The sequence below is a fragment of the Ascidia mentula genome, chromosome 7 (assembly GCF_947561715.1).
Source record: "Ascidia mentula chromosome 7, kaAscMent1.1, whole genome shotgun sequence".
Classification (NCBI taxonomy): Eukaryota; Metazoa; Chordata; class Ascidiacea; order Phlebobranchia; family Ascidiidae; genus Ascidia; species Ascidia mentula.
The window spans coordinates 4,293,368-4,310,525 of record NC_138572.1 but is presented as its reverse complement, the minus strand read 5'-3'; the positions used below and the strand labels follow the sequence as shown (position 1 = coordinate 4,310,525).

General features: G+C 37.3%; 1 protein-coding gene across 2 annotated transcripts; it reads right to left on the bottom strand.

Moving 5' to 3' along the window:
- Positions 1–531: 531 nt before the first annotated feature.
- On the bottom strand, positions 532–16,263 carry LOC145907906 (GRB10-interacting GYF protein 2-like). 2 transcript variants are annotated; one of them, XM_082995011.1, is made up of 28 exons: positions 16,118–16,263; positions 15,881–15,973; positions 15,540–15,675; positions 15,014–15,242; positions 14,279–14,449; positions 13,847–13,965; positions 12,698–12,787; positions 12,046–12,193; positions 11,385–11,669; positions 11,260–11,315; positions 10,547–10,727; positions 9,578–9,735; positions 8,950–9,155; positions 8,395–8,571; positions 7,908–8,052; positions 7,422–7,490; positions 6,760–6,828; positions 6,583–6,630; positions 5,954–6,045; positions 5,709–5,880; positions 5,414–5,485; positions 5,155–5,307; positions 4,324–4,503; positions 3,802–4,002; positions 3,213–3,381; positions 2,754–2,965; positions 2,515–2,680; positions 532–2,397 (listed from the first exon to the last, which is right to left on the bottom strand). In XM_082995011.1, the coding sequence occupies exons 1-28, from the start codon at positions 16,153–16,155 to the stop codon at positions 2,330–2,332; spliced, it is 3,903 nt and encodes a 1,300-aa protein (XP_082851137.1). In that variant the 5' UTR covers positions 16,156–16,263; the 3' UTR covers positions 532–2,329. The 2 variants fall into 2 exon arrangements, with proteins under 2 accessions (XP_082851137.1, XP_082851138.1); XM_082995012.1 differs by having other exon boundaries at positions 12,698–12,784.
- Positions 16,264–17,158: the final 895 nt, after the last annotated feature.

Genomic DNA, 17,158 nt, shown 5'->3' with positions numbered 1-17,158 from the left:
TTGCCGGTGAAACTTGTATAGATTACATCAAATTGTAGAGGTCTTCACGCCGGAGTGTTAGAAATCCTCCAAGTTTTAAAGAAAACAATGGTAGCCATAGGAACTCTAAGACTCATATGGACCTCGCCGCACCGGTCATCAACGAGTAGTCTCATAAAAACTTGTCATTCAGGAAAAAAACAGGCCCATAGCTCAAATAATCGCCCCAGCATCTGTGAATATTCCGACAAAAAATCGAAACCACGCGACACAAATTGCACTCTTACGCACCCTAAACTATTACGACAGGGGAATAAGCCTGCCAGGGCGAACCACACATATAGAAATACTCTGTAACGACTATATTATTTTTAAAACACTGTAATCCGAACCCACGGTATGACTTTGTATCTGACATCGGGCATAAATCTAGGGCTTACAAAGTGGATATTTTTTATTCGGACCTTGCGTGCAAATCTCGCATTTTTCGTCTATACCACGCGCCTATACCTTTTCAACCTCAAACCTGCATGACAAAATCACAGAGACACAACCAGTAAAACCAGTTCTATTCATTCGACGTGAAAGTAACTATCGACCAATACGACCGCGACTCCGTTGTCAAGCAAAATAAAAAAGAATAAAATGTATAAAAGAAAAACGTGAGAAAGGAGTAACAAAAGTTTACGACGAAATCAACAATTACTTAATTTTTATTCAAGCGATTGTGGCAGTAAGTCGGGTCTATTCCATGTATTACGCGAATTCTTGCAGTTTCGACTCAGTTTTCCAACCAAAAACCGCCGCACTTACCGAAGATAATGCAATATATTCAATTAACTGTAACCCAACGTTAATTGTTTTCGAATGTTTTGCGTGCTTTAATGCAAAAAAGCGGACATTAGCCCGGTTTCTACATAGTGGATGTGCGTATATTTTCGTGTAGTGATGGGTGTTGGGATTACAAAAAAACAACAACAGGAAAAACAGAACCCTATAAACACACGTATTTACAAGAATGTACACCAGATTTATGAATAGAAACCAGTGTAAAATGGTGCACAAGCTTGCGGTCCACCAGTCAATTTTCCACGGTTGTTGGATACAAAAAAAAATATCATGAAAAAGCGTTTCGTTTTTTTTTTTTTTTTTTACAAAAATTACATTCGAATTCTTCCAAACAATCTACGTCCTTTGCCAATCAACCGAAGGTGACTGCAATGGTCTATTCGCTGAGTTGATATAGCCAAAAACAAGCAAGAGGCACAGAATGAAAAATCACAAAAACCAACATACATCACTTCGGATGCCAAGTAATGCATTCGTTTTTCTACGTTTCAAAACAGAAACAAACACTTTTTCACACAGGCATGGGTTTGTTGTTGCCTATTTGACAAGCCCATATCCCTGTTCAGGAACGAGTTCCAGTGACGAATTCGCGTACGTTTCCATGTACAAAGTAAATCTTTGCAGCAGCTAAACGACACAATTTCCTACGACGCGAAATCATGCAACTTTCCCACAGCCCGAAAGACAAAAACAATCGAAATAGCCAGAACAGAGCAGCACCAAACTACACTCTCACACACACACACACACACACACACAAACAAACAAACCGAACACACACAACATTACCAAAGCTCGGTATGTACACGCGCCTACAGTGGTACAGTGGGCTTGATGCACACGTAAAACGCAAGACACAAAAGATGATCGTGGACCCAACCGCCCAGTAATGAACTTGTTTTTATTTTTCAAAAACAAAATGATTGAATTTTTGTAGAATTGAAACTTTACTTGTGAGCTGTTTACGTATTGGTTATCTGTTTTATAATTGTGCCTATTTCCGCAGTTGTACATCAGAAAAAAATGGGTTGTTTCGCAAAATGTGAAAATATGCTCTGTACAACTTGCAACCGCTTTCTGGAGACCTATTAGGAAGCAGGAAGTTCACCACGCATTGAATTGTGTACGATTTCTCGCATGGAGAACGGAGAGTCTTGGGTTTGTGGTCGTAGAATTTGTACATTAAACGTTCGGTCATATAGACGTCATTCGGTGTGTCATAAAAAAAACAAATTCGGGCGTTGAACTCAAAGCTTCAACATCTTGTCGGAAAAACGAATATTTTGAACTCGACCAGCGGATTTTTTTACATACACGACAGGATAATGCCGCCAGCACAATGGCTGCAACACAGTGGATGACCGGAGGGCCTGGCGAGCTCCAGCCGCTACTATTCTAGCGCGCAAATGTCTTCTGCGGAGTGCTTAATCCCGCCAATTCTTTTTGTGAGACACCGAGTGTTCATTCGGGCTTCGGCCGCGTTGGAGAGCGCCGTTTCCCGTCAGCCATCGTTCGGCGTCTCAATCTCGCCCATGTTGACACGATCGGATGCGGCATTGACGGAAAAACCTTTATAGGAAGGTTGAAAGAAGGAAAAATTAATAAACAAAAACTTTTCCTTCGGCAAAAGCTGCCAAACAAAAACCTTTATTTTTCGCGGAACAAATTAATTTCCTTAAACCCTACCGAGGATGCTGGGGTCAACTTTCTGCAGTTTTCTTTGCTTGCGTTTCCCGCGTTTTGTGTTGCCCGTCACAAACACCATGTCGTCATCGTTGTCGCCAGCTCCCGAACCAGCTGAAACCGGTTGGCTCTGGTTCCATCCGGGAACGCTCGGGTGGCTCGACTGGTTCTAAACCGTAGACCAACCATTCGTAAAACTTAAACAATGGCCAATTTTTTAAATGTAAAATACGTGTTCTTACAGATTGTAAGGCTTGTTGTTGTAGGTGTTGCTGTTGTTGTTGCTGTTGTTGTTGTTGCTGCTGTTGAAGTTGTTTTTTGATGGCGGATCTCTGTTGCAAAAATGCTTCCGCGAAATCGCGGGCGTCTTTCGTCTCGCCAAGATAGGATGTGACGTAGTCTTTGACGTCATACGGCGATTCGACTTCGCGCAGGAAAGCGACAAAAGTTGGTACTGTGGTAAAAACACGACGAGTAAGTAAAAGTTTGGTTTCTTGATTATGTACAAGAACATTAACTTGTTCTATTCTTGTGGTCCATTAATCAAGGTTCAAAGTATGGAAGAGTGTATTTTTTTACTGAATATATGCGGCGTTGGCATCCAACAACAGTAACATAAAACAAGACTAAAGCAATCGTGCTACCATCTGTTTTTACGCAAACATTTATACAAAAAATATTTCCACAAATCTCATCCCTACCGTCGAGGTTGGCGGCCGCCGGCATTCTCTTGATTTTTTCGTCACACCAAGCAACAAATGGATCCTGGGTGCTTTGTTGTTTCTGTTGTTGTTGGAACAGCGCCACCACGCTGCTGCTTTCAGCGTCGCTGGCGCTAGTAGATCCATTACGGCCTTTTCCGCGCGGCTGCTGTGGGGTAGAAGCACAATTTTACAATTTGTTGGCGTTCACTTTACTGTTCTTGGCGGTACAAGACTGGTTTTCGCGCGTTTTGATTCGAAAAACGAGGCGTTTCTGTCATTTGTCCAGAACCGCATTTTGTGTTTGCCAAAACCGAGTAAAATATACTTTCGAGGATAAATTATGGTTGTTATTTGTGAAATCTTGTAACACAAAAATACCACCACAAACCATGCATCACTTGCATTTACACCCTTGAAAAAAACCAATCGAGGTCAAATTCGTACTGTAAACTTTACAGTGTAAAGCGAAAGAAAAAAAATTCAAGTTTAAAGACAGTCGGCGATTTCGTATTCAAGCCATGCATTTACTTTCAATTCAACGACATTTACACTACGAATATGTTTCGAAAAGTGCAAAATCCGGTACCTTTGCTTGTTGTCTTGATGCGTTTTGCTGTTGTTTTCTGGCGTTGTTACTCTGTGCTTGTTGCTGTTCCCAGAACAACTGTTGCTGCTGCTGTTGTTGTTGTTGGAAGGCCGACTGACCCCAAACTGATCCTCCACTCGGCTGTCTACTGCCCCAAGCGGCAGCGGCTTGTATGCTGAGGTCAGGGTTTTGTTGTGGTTGCTGGTTAAAAAAAACAATATGTGTGAATTGCAATATACTGTGTTCTGCTGTTGTTGTCGCACGATGTAACTAATAAAGAATCTGTTCTTCTAGAACAACGCTAGATTTTTTGCCATTCTTCCTTTCCTGCCCTTATTTGCTTTTTTCACACTTTCTTATATTTTCCAAGTTGTTTGTATTCGCGCACTTTGTCCTGATGAAGCTAGATTGCAAAACCATTAAAACGACGATCGAGTAAATTATATTTTTGCCAGCAGAGCTTGTGATGTTATTGAATAGTTACTGCTTGACAAGACAAAGTTGCCAAGCATTTGTCATTACCTGTGTCTGTTGTTGTATTTGAGAAATCTGTTGCTTCCTGGCTTCTTCCATCTGGATTTCCATCAGTGACAATGGTCTACCGTGAGTGGATGCAGAAGCTTGGCTCTGACTGACAGTTGAACTTCCCCATACAGAACGTTGCTGTTGTTGCTGCTGTTGTTGTTGTATGACTCTCATATGCTGGAAGGGAACATACATGTGATGGCTGGATTTGCAAAAACAGTTATGTATTTTATATGTTTACTTATATGATGTTGTGTCAACAGAATGCCAAAAAGAGTAGCAGACGATCAGCGTCAGTGTTTTTGACAATTTAACTTGTGTTGTGTTTACATCTTGAATGAAAGATGCATTAAGTAGAGCTTTCACAGAGCATTTGGTTTCACGCACAATTTTACAATATTAACAATGCACGTTTTTATCATAGTTGACATCGTTTCAGAGGTAATTTGAGTTAGTGTCTCTTAAACTGTGATTTGAGACTGGAGTAAGGGCACCTTTACCGCTTCCTGAAATATTCTGCCAGTTCACTTTAGAGAAATACACTTTTGGCTGCTTTTAACTCTAACTATATTAGGAAGACAGCGGTAATTTTTACATTACATGGAATTCTTCTGGGTCTTCAGCCCCATTAAATGTTCCTATTTAATCTGTTTATTATGTTTTTGTTTGGATTTCATGAAATCAATGCGTTAAAGAATTATTTTGAAATTTTGCCAGTCTCCATACGAAAAAGGTTAAAATTAACAATTCAAGTTGTCCACAAAATTACCTTTGTACTTTTATTACTTTCACAGACAGAAAAAGAGAAAAGGAAAAAAAGGCTCGAACCTCTTGCTCCAACTTCTTTCTTTCCCTCTCTTTTTCCTCTTGCAACTTTTGGATTTCGACCACAGATGACATACTGGTCTGTGCCTGTGGTTGCTGTTGGGCCCAGTTGGCAGTGGAAGGCAGTTTCATGTTCTTAAGTTGCTCCTGTTGTCTCTGGAAACACATCTGGATGTTGGTGCCAAGGTAGTACACAATAGAAACAAGGTCTGATTGCTGTAGAACCATCCGTAAATGCAATAACACTGAACAGAAAAAAAACCTTTCTTGCTGCTTCATCCTTCAGTCTTTGAACTTCTTGTTCTTTCTGCTTACGGATTGCTTCTTCTTGCATCTAAACATAGATGAAGTAAAATATACAAAACTGGTAAAATTGATACAAGGCATATTCTGTTTACAATGCAAACTTATTGCCATCTTTAGAAATTAAGCGTGCTGATCAGAGTGTTTTTGGAAACGGTTTAAAAAGTTCCATGTTGAAGCCCAGGAAACAACTGGAATGAAAAACTGCAGCTACAAATCTACCAGGAATTTGTAAAAATTCAACCAGCACGAACTTGTTTTTCTTCTAGGGCTCTTCGTCTCATTTCCTCTTCCTTCATCATCTGGACCCTCTTCATCTCCTGCTCCTCCAGCTTCTTCTTCTTCTGCTGCTCGCGCTCTTCCAGGATTTTCCTTTGGATTTCTTCTTCCTGTGCTCGCCTCTGTGCTTCCTCTTGCTTTGCGATTCTTAAAGTAGAAGAAATAGATAGATTTTATTCCCCCAGATGAGGTGGGAGCAAGAGGATGAGGAAGTTCCTACCTCCGCAAAGCTTCCTTTCTCTGTCTCTCCTCCTCTTCACGTCGTTTCCTTAACTCTTCTTCCAGTTTAGCTTGTCTCTTCAACTCATCCTCCTATTATTGAAGCAGGAGTGCTTTCAGTTAGAAAAATTGATGAATAATTTTATGTGATGTAAGCAACAAATGCTGACACACAGCATTTACCGGGCAGGAAATTATTAAAACTAATACTAGTGAGACAAATGTGTATCAGTGAGCAATCAGTGTTTACACCACTATATGAACTAACGCTAACCTATTTGCAACAATATTTTAAAGTTGAAACAGAAAAGCATAACATAATACGGTTTAAACTCATACAGGGTTCATCATCAGTACTCAAATGAAGCATTATGATGAACAGCATTCTAGCTTTGGCTTTTTTATTTAGACTACTTAACTCCAGATACTTTGCACCCAAAAGCAAAACAGTTTCCATTGTAATTACTTTAAAACTGCAGTATGCTTAATTGGTGAAAATTTAAATCAAACCCTGGTGGGCAAGATTAAATTAAGACACAATGAGGCAGATCTAACCCGCAAAATGGAGTTTTCCTATGTTTGTTTACGCGCACCTAGTACAGCACAAAAAATATGTGAACAATATCTAACCCGTCGTCTCCTTTCTTCTTGTTCTCTTCTCTGCCTTTCTGCTTCCTCCTGAAAATATTTAAGTTAATTTTCATTACTGGCGCTGCCAGGCATTTTTATTTACACATGACGACTCTTCTGGCAATATTGCCGTCTTGTAGTAATTTTTGTTTCAATTATCACAAGGGGTATTATTACCTGTTGTCGTTTTGCTTCTTCGAGTTCCAGCTGTTGGCGTCTCTCGTCGGCGACGCGTAATGCTTCCATCTAAGGAGCAATAATAATTTGTTTTGCTATGGTTTTTTATTTTAGATATTTTACTTGTAGGAAATCAAACATCACCAGGTAAACTACTTATTTTTATCTTCCCTGTTTTACTTTGGAAATCCTGAAAGTCAGTTTCTGGACTCAATGTTGAGCTTTGATGTGGTTAGTAATTTTCATTGTCATTCTTTTTAGACAGAAACTAATGATTCCAACAGGCGGAACGAAATTAATATTTCTGTCTAATTATAGATCGCATACCCGGACTGTAAACATCTGCTACTCTTTTTGAATTTCCTGAATTATCAGACAGAGCAGTAATATTTCATGCATTTGCATGATAGACAGGATCGCCCCACTGCACAGGTTTTTGCTTGGCGATCACAGCTAACGTATGGCAATCATTAGTCAGGAAAAAGTGTCTGATCCAGCTAGGCTGCATTGCCTGGGCTGCCAAGCCTGCAAACCTCATGATGATCAGGTAGAGTCAAGAAATATAAGAATTCAGAGAAAATCATGTGCATTTACCCAATGTTATAAAACCAGTTTAAACAAAATTAATCTGTTTCAGTGATCATGGTGCAGACTTCACAAACCTGTCGCTTTATTTCTTCTTCTTTTCTCTTTTTTTCTTCAATTTCTTTCTTTTTTGCTTCTGCTTGCTCCTAAAGACACCAGGCATTAATACATGGTGAGCATACTTAAAAAATGACCATTAAAATCTGTATTAAATGACTGTCACAGAAAATAAAAATCCATCACAACAAAATGGCAAATTATTATCATATAGGCTTGAGTACCATAAGTTATAGCCATGAAGAAAAGTTAGCTGCAGTCTCAGGCAGAGTTTATCAACCACTGGTACAAGTGTCATACAATGTGTTATTCATGGCACACCAAGTATATTATGTGTTCATATTCTGATATTATGAACACAGAATTATTGGCATGTGAAGTTGTAAACTGACACACTGCGTTCAAAATGCAGTCAATGCAAATTTAAGGACCAGCTGTTATTTACAACAATGCATCAATTTGGAAAAGTACATGCAAGAACAAAATAACAGAAAAAAATTTCCTACTTTTTCCAGCGACTTTTGTTTGAGCATTTCCAAAAACTGTTGATGTTGGGCTGGCTGTATTTGTTGTTGGCCGGCCATATGAACTGGTGAAGGCCGTCTTACAATGGCAGGATCCACATCCCAAATATTCAATGCATCTGAGCCACTGCATTATATAAGATATACAACTTTGGTTAGTCTGTCTCGTTTTACTACTTTTACACACAAAATTTTACTTTTCTTTTTCTTTTTTTTAGCAATTTTAACAATTTTTGTTTTGTTTTTAAATCATGGCTAATTACAACAAAAATATAAAAACAATTTGAATGTTGCTTTTTTGTACTAGTCAATAAAGCTAATGGAAAAGCTCTATTTCAAAGGAGCCAAACCAATCATCAAAATTTCCATAATAAACAACCCACAAGATGTGCTTTGAATGCAATTATTTTACACATGTTGTTGCAGCTGAGTTAACAAACAGAAACAAATATTAATTGTATCATTGTACCTTGAACCGGATGATGGAACAGATTGTTGTTGCTGTGGTTGTTGTTGTTGCTGTAGAACTGCCATATATTGTGCGACCATAGCTTGTTGTTGTGGCGACGGCAGTGCAAGAAATTCAGATGACTTGCTTAGTTGTGCAATGACAGCATTGTACAGGGCATTTTGCTGCTGATAATTTCTGCAATAAAGGGTTTATGTTGTTTTGAATTGCATTTGCACAAAATGTTTGCATTGATTTTCATTTTTAAAGGTACATAGGGCAGTAGTATGACAGAAACTAATGCAAACTCAATAATATCTTGACACTCTCACACATAACCTTGAAAGGAAAATAGCCACAAAAGCATTGTGAGATGCAACAATTACGTGAAAACAGGTATTGCTTTGTGGTGTATATTTTTTTGTTTAGTTTACAATTTTTATTAGATGCCAATTAAAGAGCAATCTGTAATTTACAAGAAAGGTAAGGGACAAAAACCACTGAGCAGGAAATGTCATTTGTACACAGTATTGTTTTCTGTGTATGTATTTTTTTTCTGAATATTCTGTACTGTACCTTAATATCTGCTGTTGACGGAGTTGCTGCACTTGGTGTTGTTGCTGCTGTTTTTGCTGTTGTTGCTGCTGCTGCTGCTGTTGTTGCTGCTGTTGTTGTTGTTGTTGTTGCTGTTGCTGCTGTTGTTGCTGTTGTTGCAGTGCTTGTAGCTGTTGCTGCATGCGAAGTTGTTGTTGTAATGCTTCAGTTTGTGGGTCTGGAGTGTTCTGAAAAATAAGTTTGATCAGAAAATAAATAAGAAATAATAGGAATGCAAAATGTTTATTTTTTACGCAGAAAATTGTGCTGTGTTATTCAGTGGTAAGGAATTTCCTTTTGGTGGCAGTACTTCAAATGGAATCCTATTTTTCTAATGCATTATGCACATATTAAATAAAATTGATTCCATTAGACCAGTGCTTTTCAACCTGTGGGACCATCCGCACTGGTGCGGATGTGAAAATTTGTTGTGCGGATGGGCAACATGGTGCGGATGAGTGCGGATGATATTTGGTTACGTACACTAGCTTCAAAAAGCAACGCTAATCCTTCCCCTTTAATCGTCGGTAGGTTTCCAATCGTTTAAGTTTAGAAACGTCCAAGAACGGGCAATTTATCATGAAACTTAACCATGTAAAAATAAAACTACCTGTAGTGGTGTGTTGCTGTTGAAGGGATCTCCACCTAGTCGTGGCATTAGTTCACCAAGCGGCACATATACTGGATCAAACGCACGCTTGACGAGCAAGTTAAGTGTAAAATAGCCTGCCAGAAACCATTCCCTCATTTCTCCTGATGTGAAAGGCCCTAAATGATGAATACAGAATATACAATTTACTTAGTAGCCATGGCAAAACTTTCCCTTAAACCAGTTATTGAATACTAGTAAAGGCATTAATTTTATAATTATTTTTATGACCGTTGGTACACATTTTATAGGTTTGCGGATAACATGGCATTACAAGAAGAAAGACAGAATTATTTGATTTTCAAGCAAAGGGTCACAGGTATTGCTTTGCTGAACAAAACCATTTCCCGAACACAATACAGACTGCGGTGAAAGTGCAATTGTCTGCTTGGGACTTTCTTTTTCACAGTAGATTTGTGATCCTGATTTAGAGAGTACAAAAGTTATTAAACATTTTATCGTATAGCAATTAGAGTCTGCACCAGTGCTTCCCAAACTCTTTTTCTGTACAGCCCAAGAAGTGCTTGAATACGCCCCCGCCCCCTTAATCAACAATAATGATGCTGATGTCCCAGTAGTTTCTTAAACTTTAGTTTACACTCAAAACGTTAAACAAAATTCAAACGGATATCATAGGTAACATAACAGTTGTGATTACTAAATGCTGATCTGTTTATTTTTCTCCCAATCACCCATTTTTTCTGCAGGTATTAAAAAATACAAAAGGGTGCTCGCAACTACTTTGAGAACCTCTGGTCTACACCATATAAAAGAATTTAAATTATTTAAAACACAGTTATTTTCAAACCGTTAAAAATCTAGTGAGTGGCCACCGATCACAATACCCATTTCCATTACTAGACCATCATGAAGAAACATACAAAGCATGCACAAAATACAGCAAAAGTTTGGTCAATTTGGCAAGACAACCTTGGGTTTCTCCTTGTGGGTCTTTGTAAAACCACTTGTTGGCCAAGTCTGCTGTGTTGACGTTGGTAATCGCTTGGTTTATAATTGCTTCAGAGGTGGACGACTTATTGGCTGGGGTTAAAGTTGTCCAATCAGATTTCTCGTCTGCTTCAGATAAAGAGTCGACAAGCTTTAATGCAGCCTGTAGGAAAGATAATCCACTTTGAGTTGGGACACAAAATTTAGGAAATTTGACCTCCAAGACAAGTACATATGCACAAGTTTACTTTTTTCAAGGAATGACTCAAATGTTACTTGCACCGATTCACAATGGTTTGCTATCGGCATAGCCATTTATTGGTGGAATATGAATGTGAGCAATGTTGATCCCTTACGTATACCAAGTGTCACAAATATCAAGAAAATTTTTGGTGATTAAAATGGACTTTAAGCTCAGATACTTTGTGAAGTAATCTATTTAGCCAAATCAACTTTTGGCTCAAGAAAATTAGTTTTGGACTAGGCTGGATGCAAAACATTTGCAAAGGTCTTACGTAAAAGAATGGGAACATGTGTAAAAGTTCAATGAAGATTAAGTTAATTTAACAAAGTGAATTACACTGGGGCACTGTTTCGTAACTGCCATATGGTAAAGGCTAGATTCAATAATCTGACAAAACTTTGTACACATAAATGTTAAATTAAATTTTGAATGAAAATATCGAGCAAAATACCTGCTCAAGGTGGTGCATGTTGTCCACCTCATCATCTTCTTCCACTTGTTTTGAATCTGAAGATTTTTTTGAAATTGTGAATCTGCTTATTTTAGTTAAGCTTGACTAGTAAAGTTGCTTCTAACCTTTTATCACATTCTGTTTAATAACTTGTTGACTACTGTTTGGTAAAATCAAGTTGTTTGTCACGTTTTCATCAATTTCCACGACTCTTTCTTTAGGCTTGGATGATTGAGCCATGTTAACATTTTCACCAGCTTGTTCAACTGGCAATGCAGGCCCTGCATTATTCTCCCTTTCTGGTGATTTTTCTGGCGTAGTGTCTTTTATTTTGCTTTCAGGCTTGAGTTCTTGTTCAAGGGATTCTGTTTTAAAAATGTCAGCTTGTTGCTCCACCGATTTCTGAGATGCTGTAGATTGTAATGGGGGCAAAGTTACGAACATGTTTACAAACAGAAAATTTTGGGAACAAGCAACAGTGGTTGGTGTCGGTAATATTTCAAAGACATAATTATGTGAATATATTTTCATCTGGTTAAGTTCTAAAAGTCACCTTCATGACCATGCCCTGCAAGAATGTACACATTAGACTTAGTACAATGCCACCATAAGATGCAATAAAAAACTGTTATAACTCCTTTCTATTTATTTCCATACATTCAAATGAGAAACAACAATTAAAAAAAATACAAACTTTTAAATAGTTTTTGTGATGTCTAAAACTCCTGGGTTAAATTTGTTTCTTGTTTTAATGTAAATTTTAATAACAAGTCAAACACCACATACTTGTTGCTTCCGTTACATCTTCCTTATCGCTACTACTTGTCTTGTCACGTTCATCGATCTTGTGCAAACCAGAACGTCCAGCCACAACTTTTCGGGGTCCACTGGTTTTCACGTTTTCTTTCCCTTCTCTGTTAGTTGATTTAGTGTTCTGAAGGATTAAAGAAAAACAGGGTAACTAAGAGTAAGCAATTAATTCAAATTATTTCATGCAGTGGTTCCCAAACTGTGTGCCCTGTTATGTTTGGGCATTGCATGCATAAACGATTGGAAACCACTGATTTTAAAAACCAATAACGTTTAAAAAAAATATAAAACAAACCATTTAATGTCATGTTGCAAAGTTAAAAACATCCTGACCTGATTCACAACAAAGGACTGGGTGATGTTAGTACTTTTAAATCTTTTTTTTACAATTAAATTTAAATTTATTTGCAATTGAACTACATTCACTTGCAAAGAGCATTATTCTTAAAATTACAATCAAACATCAGAGATCCAAAAACCTACTGTAACCTTATCTGACACAAAACTAAATATGTGACGAAAGGGTTGTGGTCCACAATTTTTATCATCTAAAATAAATTACAATGTCTTGAGCAGGAAAAACACAATTTTTTACAGTTCAAGAAGAACTAACCAAGCAACAACTTACAGTCTGAAAAGCCCCTGTTGCATCAAAGACTCCAACTTCGCCCTCATCCCCATCTTCTGCCCACTCTGGCATCAATCCTGAATCGCCCTGCTAGCCAAACAATAGATTGAACGTATGGTAAAAAAATACAGAAAAACTAATCCTGTTTTTCTTAACTGCCCGTCTGTACCCCAGGATTTATTAGTTCCACATGAAATGGATTTCTTGTAGTTTGAAATTTAGCTTTTTTCAATTTCATTTCTTAATAAAATATCTTTTTTTTGTAAGCACATAAACTAATGATGGAAAAATAAATATTTCTGTAAGATTCTAAAATAAAAGATTATACTGATGCTGATCGCCAATCACTCTTTGTGAGTATTTTAGATATGTTCTTGTTATTGCATTTGAAACTTCACCGTGCAAAAACGAATAGTACCACTGACCATTTTAACACAAAAAAAGGGCTCAATTTTGAATATTTTCGTCACTAGACTTCTAAGGAAATTGTCATTTCATTTCAAGTAATTTGATTTTATACAATAAAAATATAAATTAAAAACTGCTACTATTTATAAGTGGTTCTGGGGTATACAAGTAGCCATACAGATCTGGTACATCTCTAATTACAAAATAACAGATGGAAGACATGTCAGTGTTCCCATTTCCTTTAATCTAGTGCATTTTTAAATATATCAACAATGGAATTAACAACACTGACAAGCTGTGCTTATACATGCGTCAAAAGGAACTCCGTCAAGACACCATTTTTTTTCATCCACCAAGGTATAAAAAGGGCATTGCTATTGACAGCTACTGAAGGAAGAGTCATAACTTCCTTTATTCAGTTTCGCAAACCATATTTACTGCAGAAGAACAATGCTATGCTATGTACTGCCCATACAAGTTAAGTAAAGTGTTCCACATGCCCAGTGTGTATTAAAGGCTAAAAAAATGTATATATGTCTCATTTGACAAACACTGGTGTAAAGAAATGTTAATTCAGAATCTTTTTTGCATCAAATATCAACTACAACACAATAGACATTGTCGATTACCCTTACTGTCAATCAAACCTGTTTTAAAAACAGTATTATTCACACAGTATTATATACTTTGTTCCATACATCAAAACACATTATTACTTATAAGATTTGCAAATATTCTTACATCATATTTACTGCCACCAAGTGATCGAGTGCGGCCTATTGTCCTCCGATCTCTGGGGTGATATGAATTGTCATTTGACCAATCTCGACCAGTGTCCCTCCAACTATTGTTTGATCGGCCTGAAGAAAACAATCAATCATTTGCAAACTGTAAAAACTTGCAACGGATTGATTTTGATACACAACTGATTTTATTTCAAAATCAAAATTTATGTATTAGAAGTTGGTGCCTTCTGAATGGTGATCACAATGTGTTTTTAAAGTTTGTGCAAACACATATGTACACCATCACGAAGATTGTCATGACAAATGTTTGGCAGAGCCTTTGCAAAGAAAATAAAAAACTGATGATCTTAGAATTTGTTTAAAATGGGTAATTTGTATGCCAAGTCTGCTGCTAAGGCTTAGCTATGATCAAAAAAATTATCAATACTTCTCCAATCTTTTCGTGATGGAGCTGGAGGTTTCCAGTCCGGATTTTCCGATACATCTGCATCGGCTCCATCCCCACTTCCACGTATAATGTCACTTCTCCAATCATCACTAGCTTCTGATCGACGAAAAGGTTTTCGATGAATCGGGCCATCATCTGCAGTCCCACGCCCTAAGAAAAAATTAACATGTAGTGTAACTAAAACAGCTGATTATAAAAGGTAAACGCTGTATGTCTAATGAATTTACACACAAAAAAGTTTTTAGAATAATTTCATTTGTACACCTTTTAAGTAACGTATCAGGCAAACTTTTTATTCATTGTTTGTCTCGTTCACATCTTGGCGCCATTGTAGTCAAAAGAGACCATTATACATAGCCAAACTGAACAGTTTACCAAATTTAGTGTAAAATGTTGCAACAAAGTGTGTGTCAGCCTAAGCCGCCTCCACAATTGAACTTATGAGTAAAGATGACACAACCACAAAAGGTACCACATGTGGTTGCAGTGCTTTGTTGCAGAGGTTTAAAGCACAAAACTTATGACATGGACGTATCAAGCTTACAATGATCCATTGTAAAATTAAAACATTTATTTTTTCCAATGCATGATCATGCAAACCCCTTTAATGAAGGAAACATGTATTTTATGTTAACTTATTGGTTTCTTTGAAGTTAGAATGCTGAAATGATACATATATATACATGTGTATACAATATGTCTTAAATAACTTACCATTTCGACCAAAACCACGTTCTTCCCAGCTCTCTCTTCTGTTATATTCTCTTCCTCCACCCCGAGAAAAGGGGGGCCCTGACCCATCCTCATTTTGACTAATACTGCGGGAAAACCCTTCACCCCGACCCCTTCCTCTACCACGAGGTGGGGCAGACCGGCCTCGACCCGAAAGTGCCCCACGTGGTCTAAAATGTGTCTCACTGTTGACTCCTCCAGAAAAAGCTCTCTACACAAACAGTGAGTTTACATTTTTTTATGTTAACTTATATCGTAAAATTGTAGTTTAGTACGAAAAGGCAAACTTACTAATACCACGGTCTGTCCAAAATGTTTATGCACAGAAAGGAAATAACAACACCTTATGTAACATAAAATAGTTTTAGGAGTTAAATATTTTTTTAAACATTAAATATTGAAAAAATTGGATCTTAACCATAGTCTGCAGATGCTGGCCTGGCGATCACTGTACCTTCCGTAATGGCAATATTCATGCAAAGCATATATATCTGTAGAGTTGCATTACCTGATCGTCTTCTGTCAGTGGTATGAGTGCAAGGGGCTGAAGGGTTTCTTCCGATATAAGATGCGGGGCCTGGAGTAGATCTGGCGGAACCTCTGACTTTTCAACAAACAACGCCAGCATTTCTTCTCGTCCATAGCTGGATAACCATTGTACAAGATTAGCGAATCTGTTGTTACAACATTTGGACATCCTATCCTTAGCAAGAGTATTACAAACATCAAAAAAAAAGAGTTTTTGCGACAATTGGCTTATATGTGGAAAATTTATGCTATGGTAGTGATGATAACTATGGTAGTAAAAATTAACTATGGCAGTAATGATAAACATCATCAAATACTTACCGAAACTCGGCTAGTTTGAACTTGGCAGTGGTGGGTACAGCGGGAGACGGCGGTGGGCTTGTGACAGATGTTCCACCAGACAATGCTCTTAGCCTGGAACACAGAATTGATATGTAATATGAAGGAAAAAGCTTTTTATTATAGTAACAGTGCATGTTTAAATTTTTAATGTGAGTATAAATTTCCACAAAAACTAGTATTATGGGAACCAAGAATGGATGTAACATCACCACCTACCATTCTGGACCAAAGGTAAGTGTTTCAGTAGAGGACATATCTATGTTTGTCTTTTGCAGATGTAACTTGTCAACTTTTCAATGTGCAGACTTAAAAAGGCAGGAGATCGACAACTTTTTTTTCAACGCTGATACTAGAAGCAAAAATTTTTGCTAATTGAAAACAAAATTATTGTAAATTTGTTAAAAAAAATAAATATAGCACATGGCAAGTGCACTGTTTATAAAAAAATCTTTGCTTGCAATCACTTTCGATAATCTGCCATTTGTAATTTAACGACATATAGGTACATAAAAAAAGCTGAGGCGATGTCAATTTTCACTAATGCAGAGATGCAACTTTTTTAATAGCTTGTTTTTTTAGTTATAATGAAACAAAACCGCACTGTTTTTTTACATATATGCTATACGTACAATAGAACAGAGTGCGTTTGAACTTATGGTGCCGTTTGGTGAGCGTGTTATTAAATCAACACACAAAAAAAGGTACAAACAGGCGAAGCGAAAATACAGTTGAACAGAAAATGTTTTTGGAAAAAAATGTTGACATTGCACGTTGCGTAGAAAACCAAATCCACTTTCATGGCAAAAAATAAGAAATTAATCAAAACACTTGAAACAGTTGTGTGAAGTTTTGTAAAGTAAAACGGATGAGCGTAAACTTTTTCCGTAAAATGGGGACTAAAAATTGCAAGTTGTTTTTATTGACATTTTTGTTCACTAAACTCGCACAAATTATTCATTGGCTCTTACAAACAGAAAACAGATTATTAAAAGCAATTGCAATTTGCTAACTTTAGCAAGGCTGATTTTACTATGTGGCAATGATGTATCATTAGTGGTCGTAAATGGCGCTAGAGCGCGAATTATTTAAATTCATTGCCGTGTGCAAGAGTAAAGAAAAAGAGCGTTTAATTTCTGGAATAAATTTGAACATTTTGCAAACAGGACATTTTCTGTTGCACACAATTATGATTTATATTCAATTATATATCAAAAGTTTAACACGCATCGTCAAAAGCAAATGGAGCGCATACAGGGG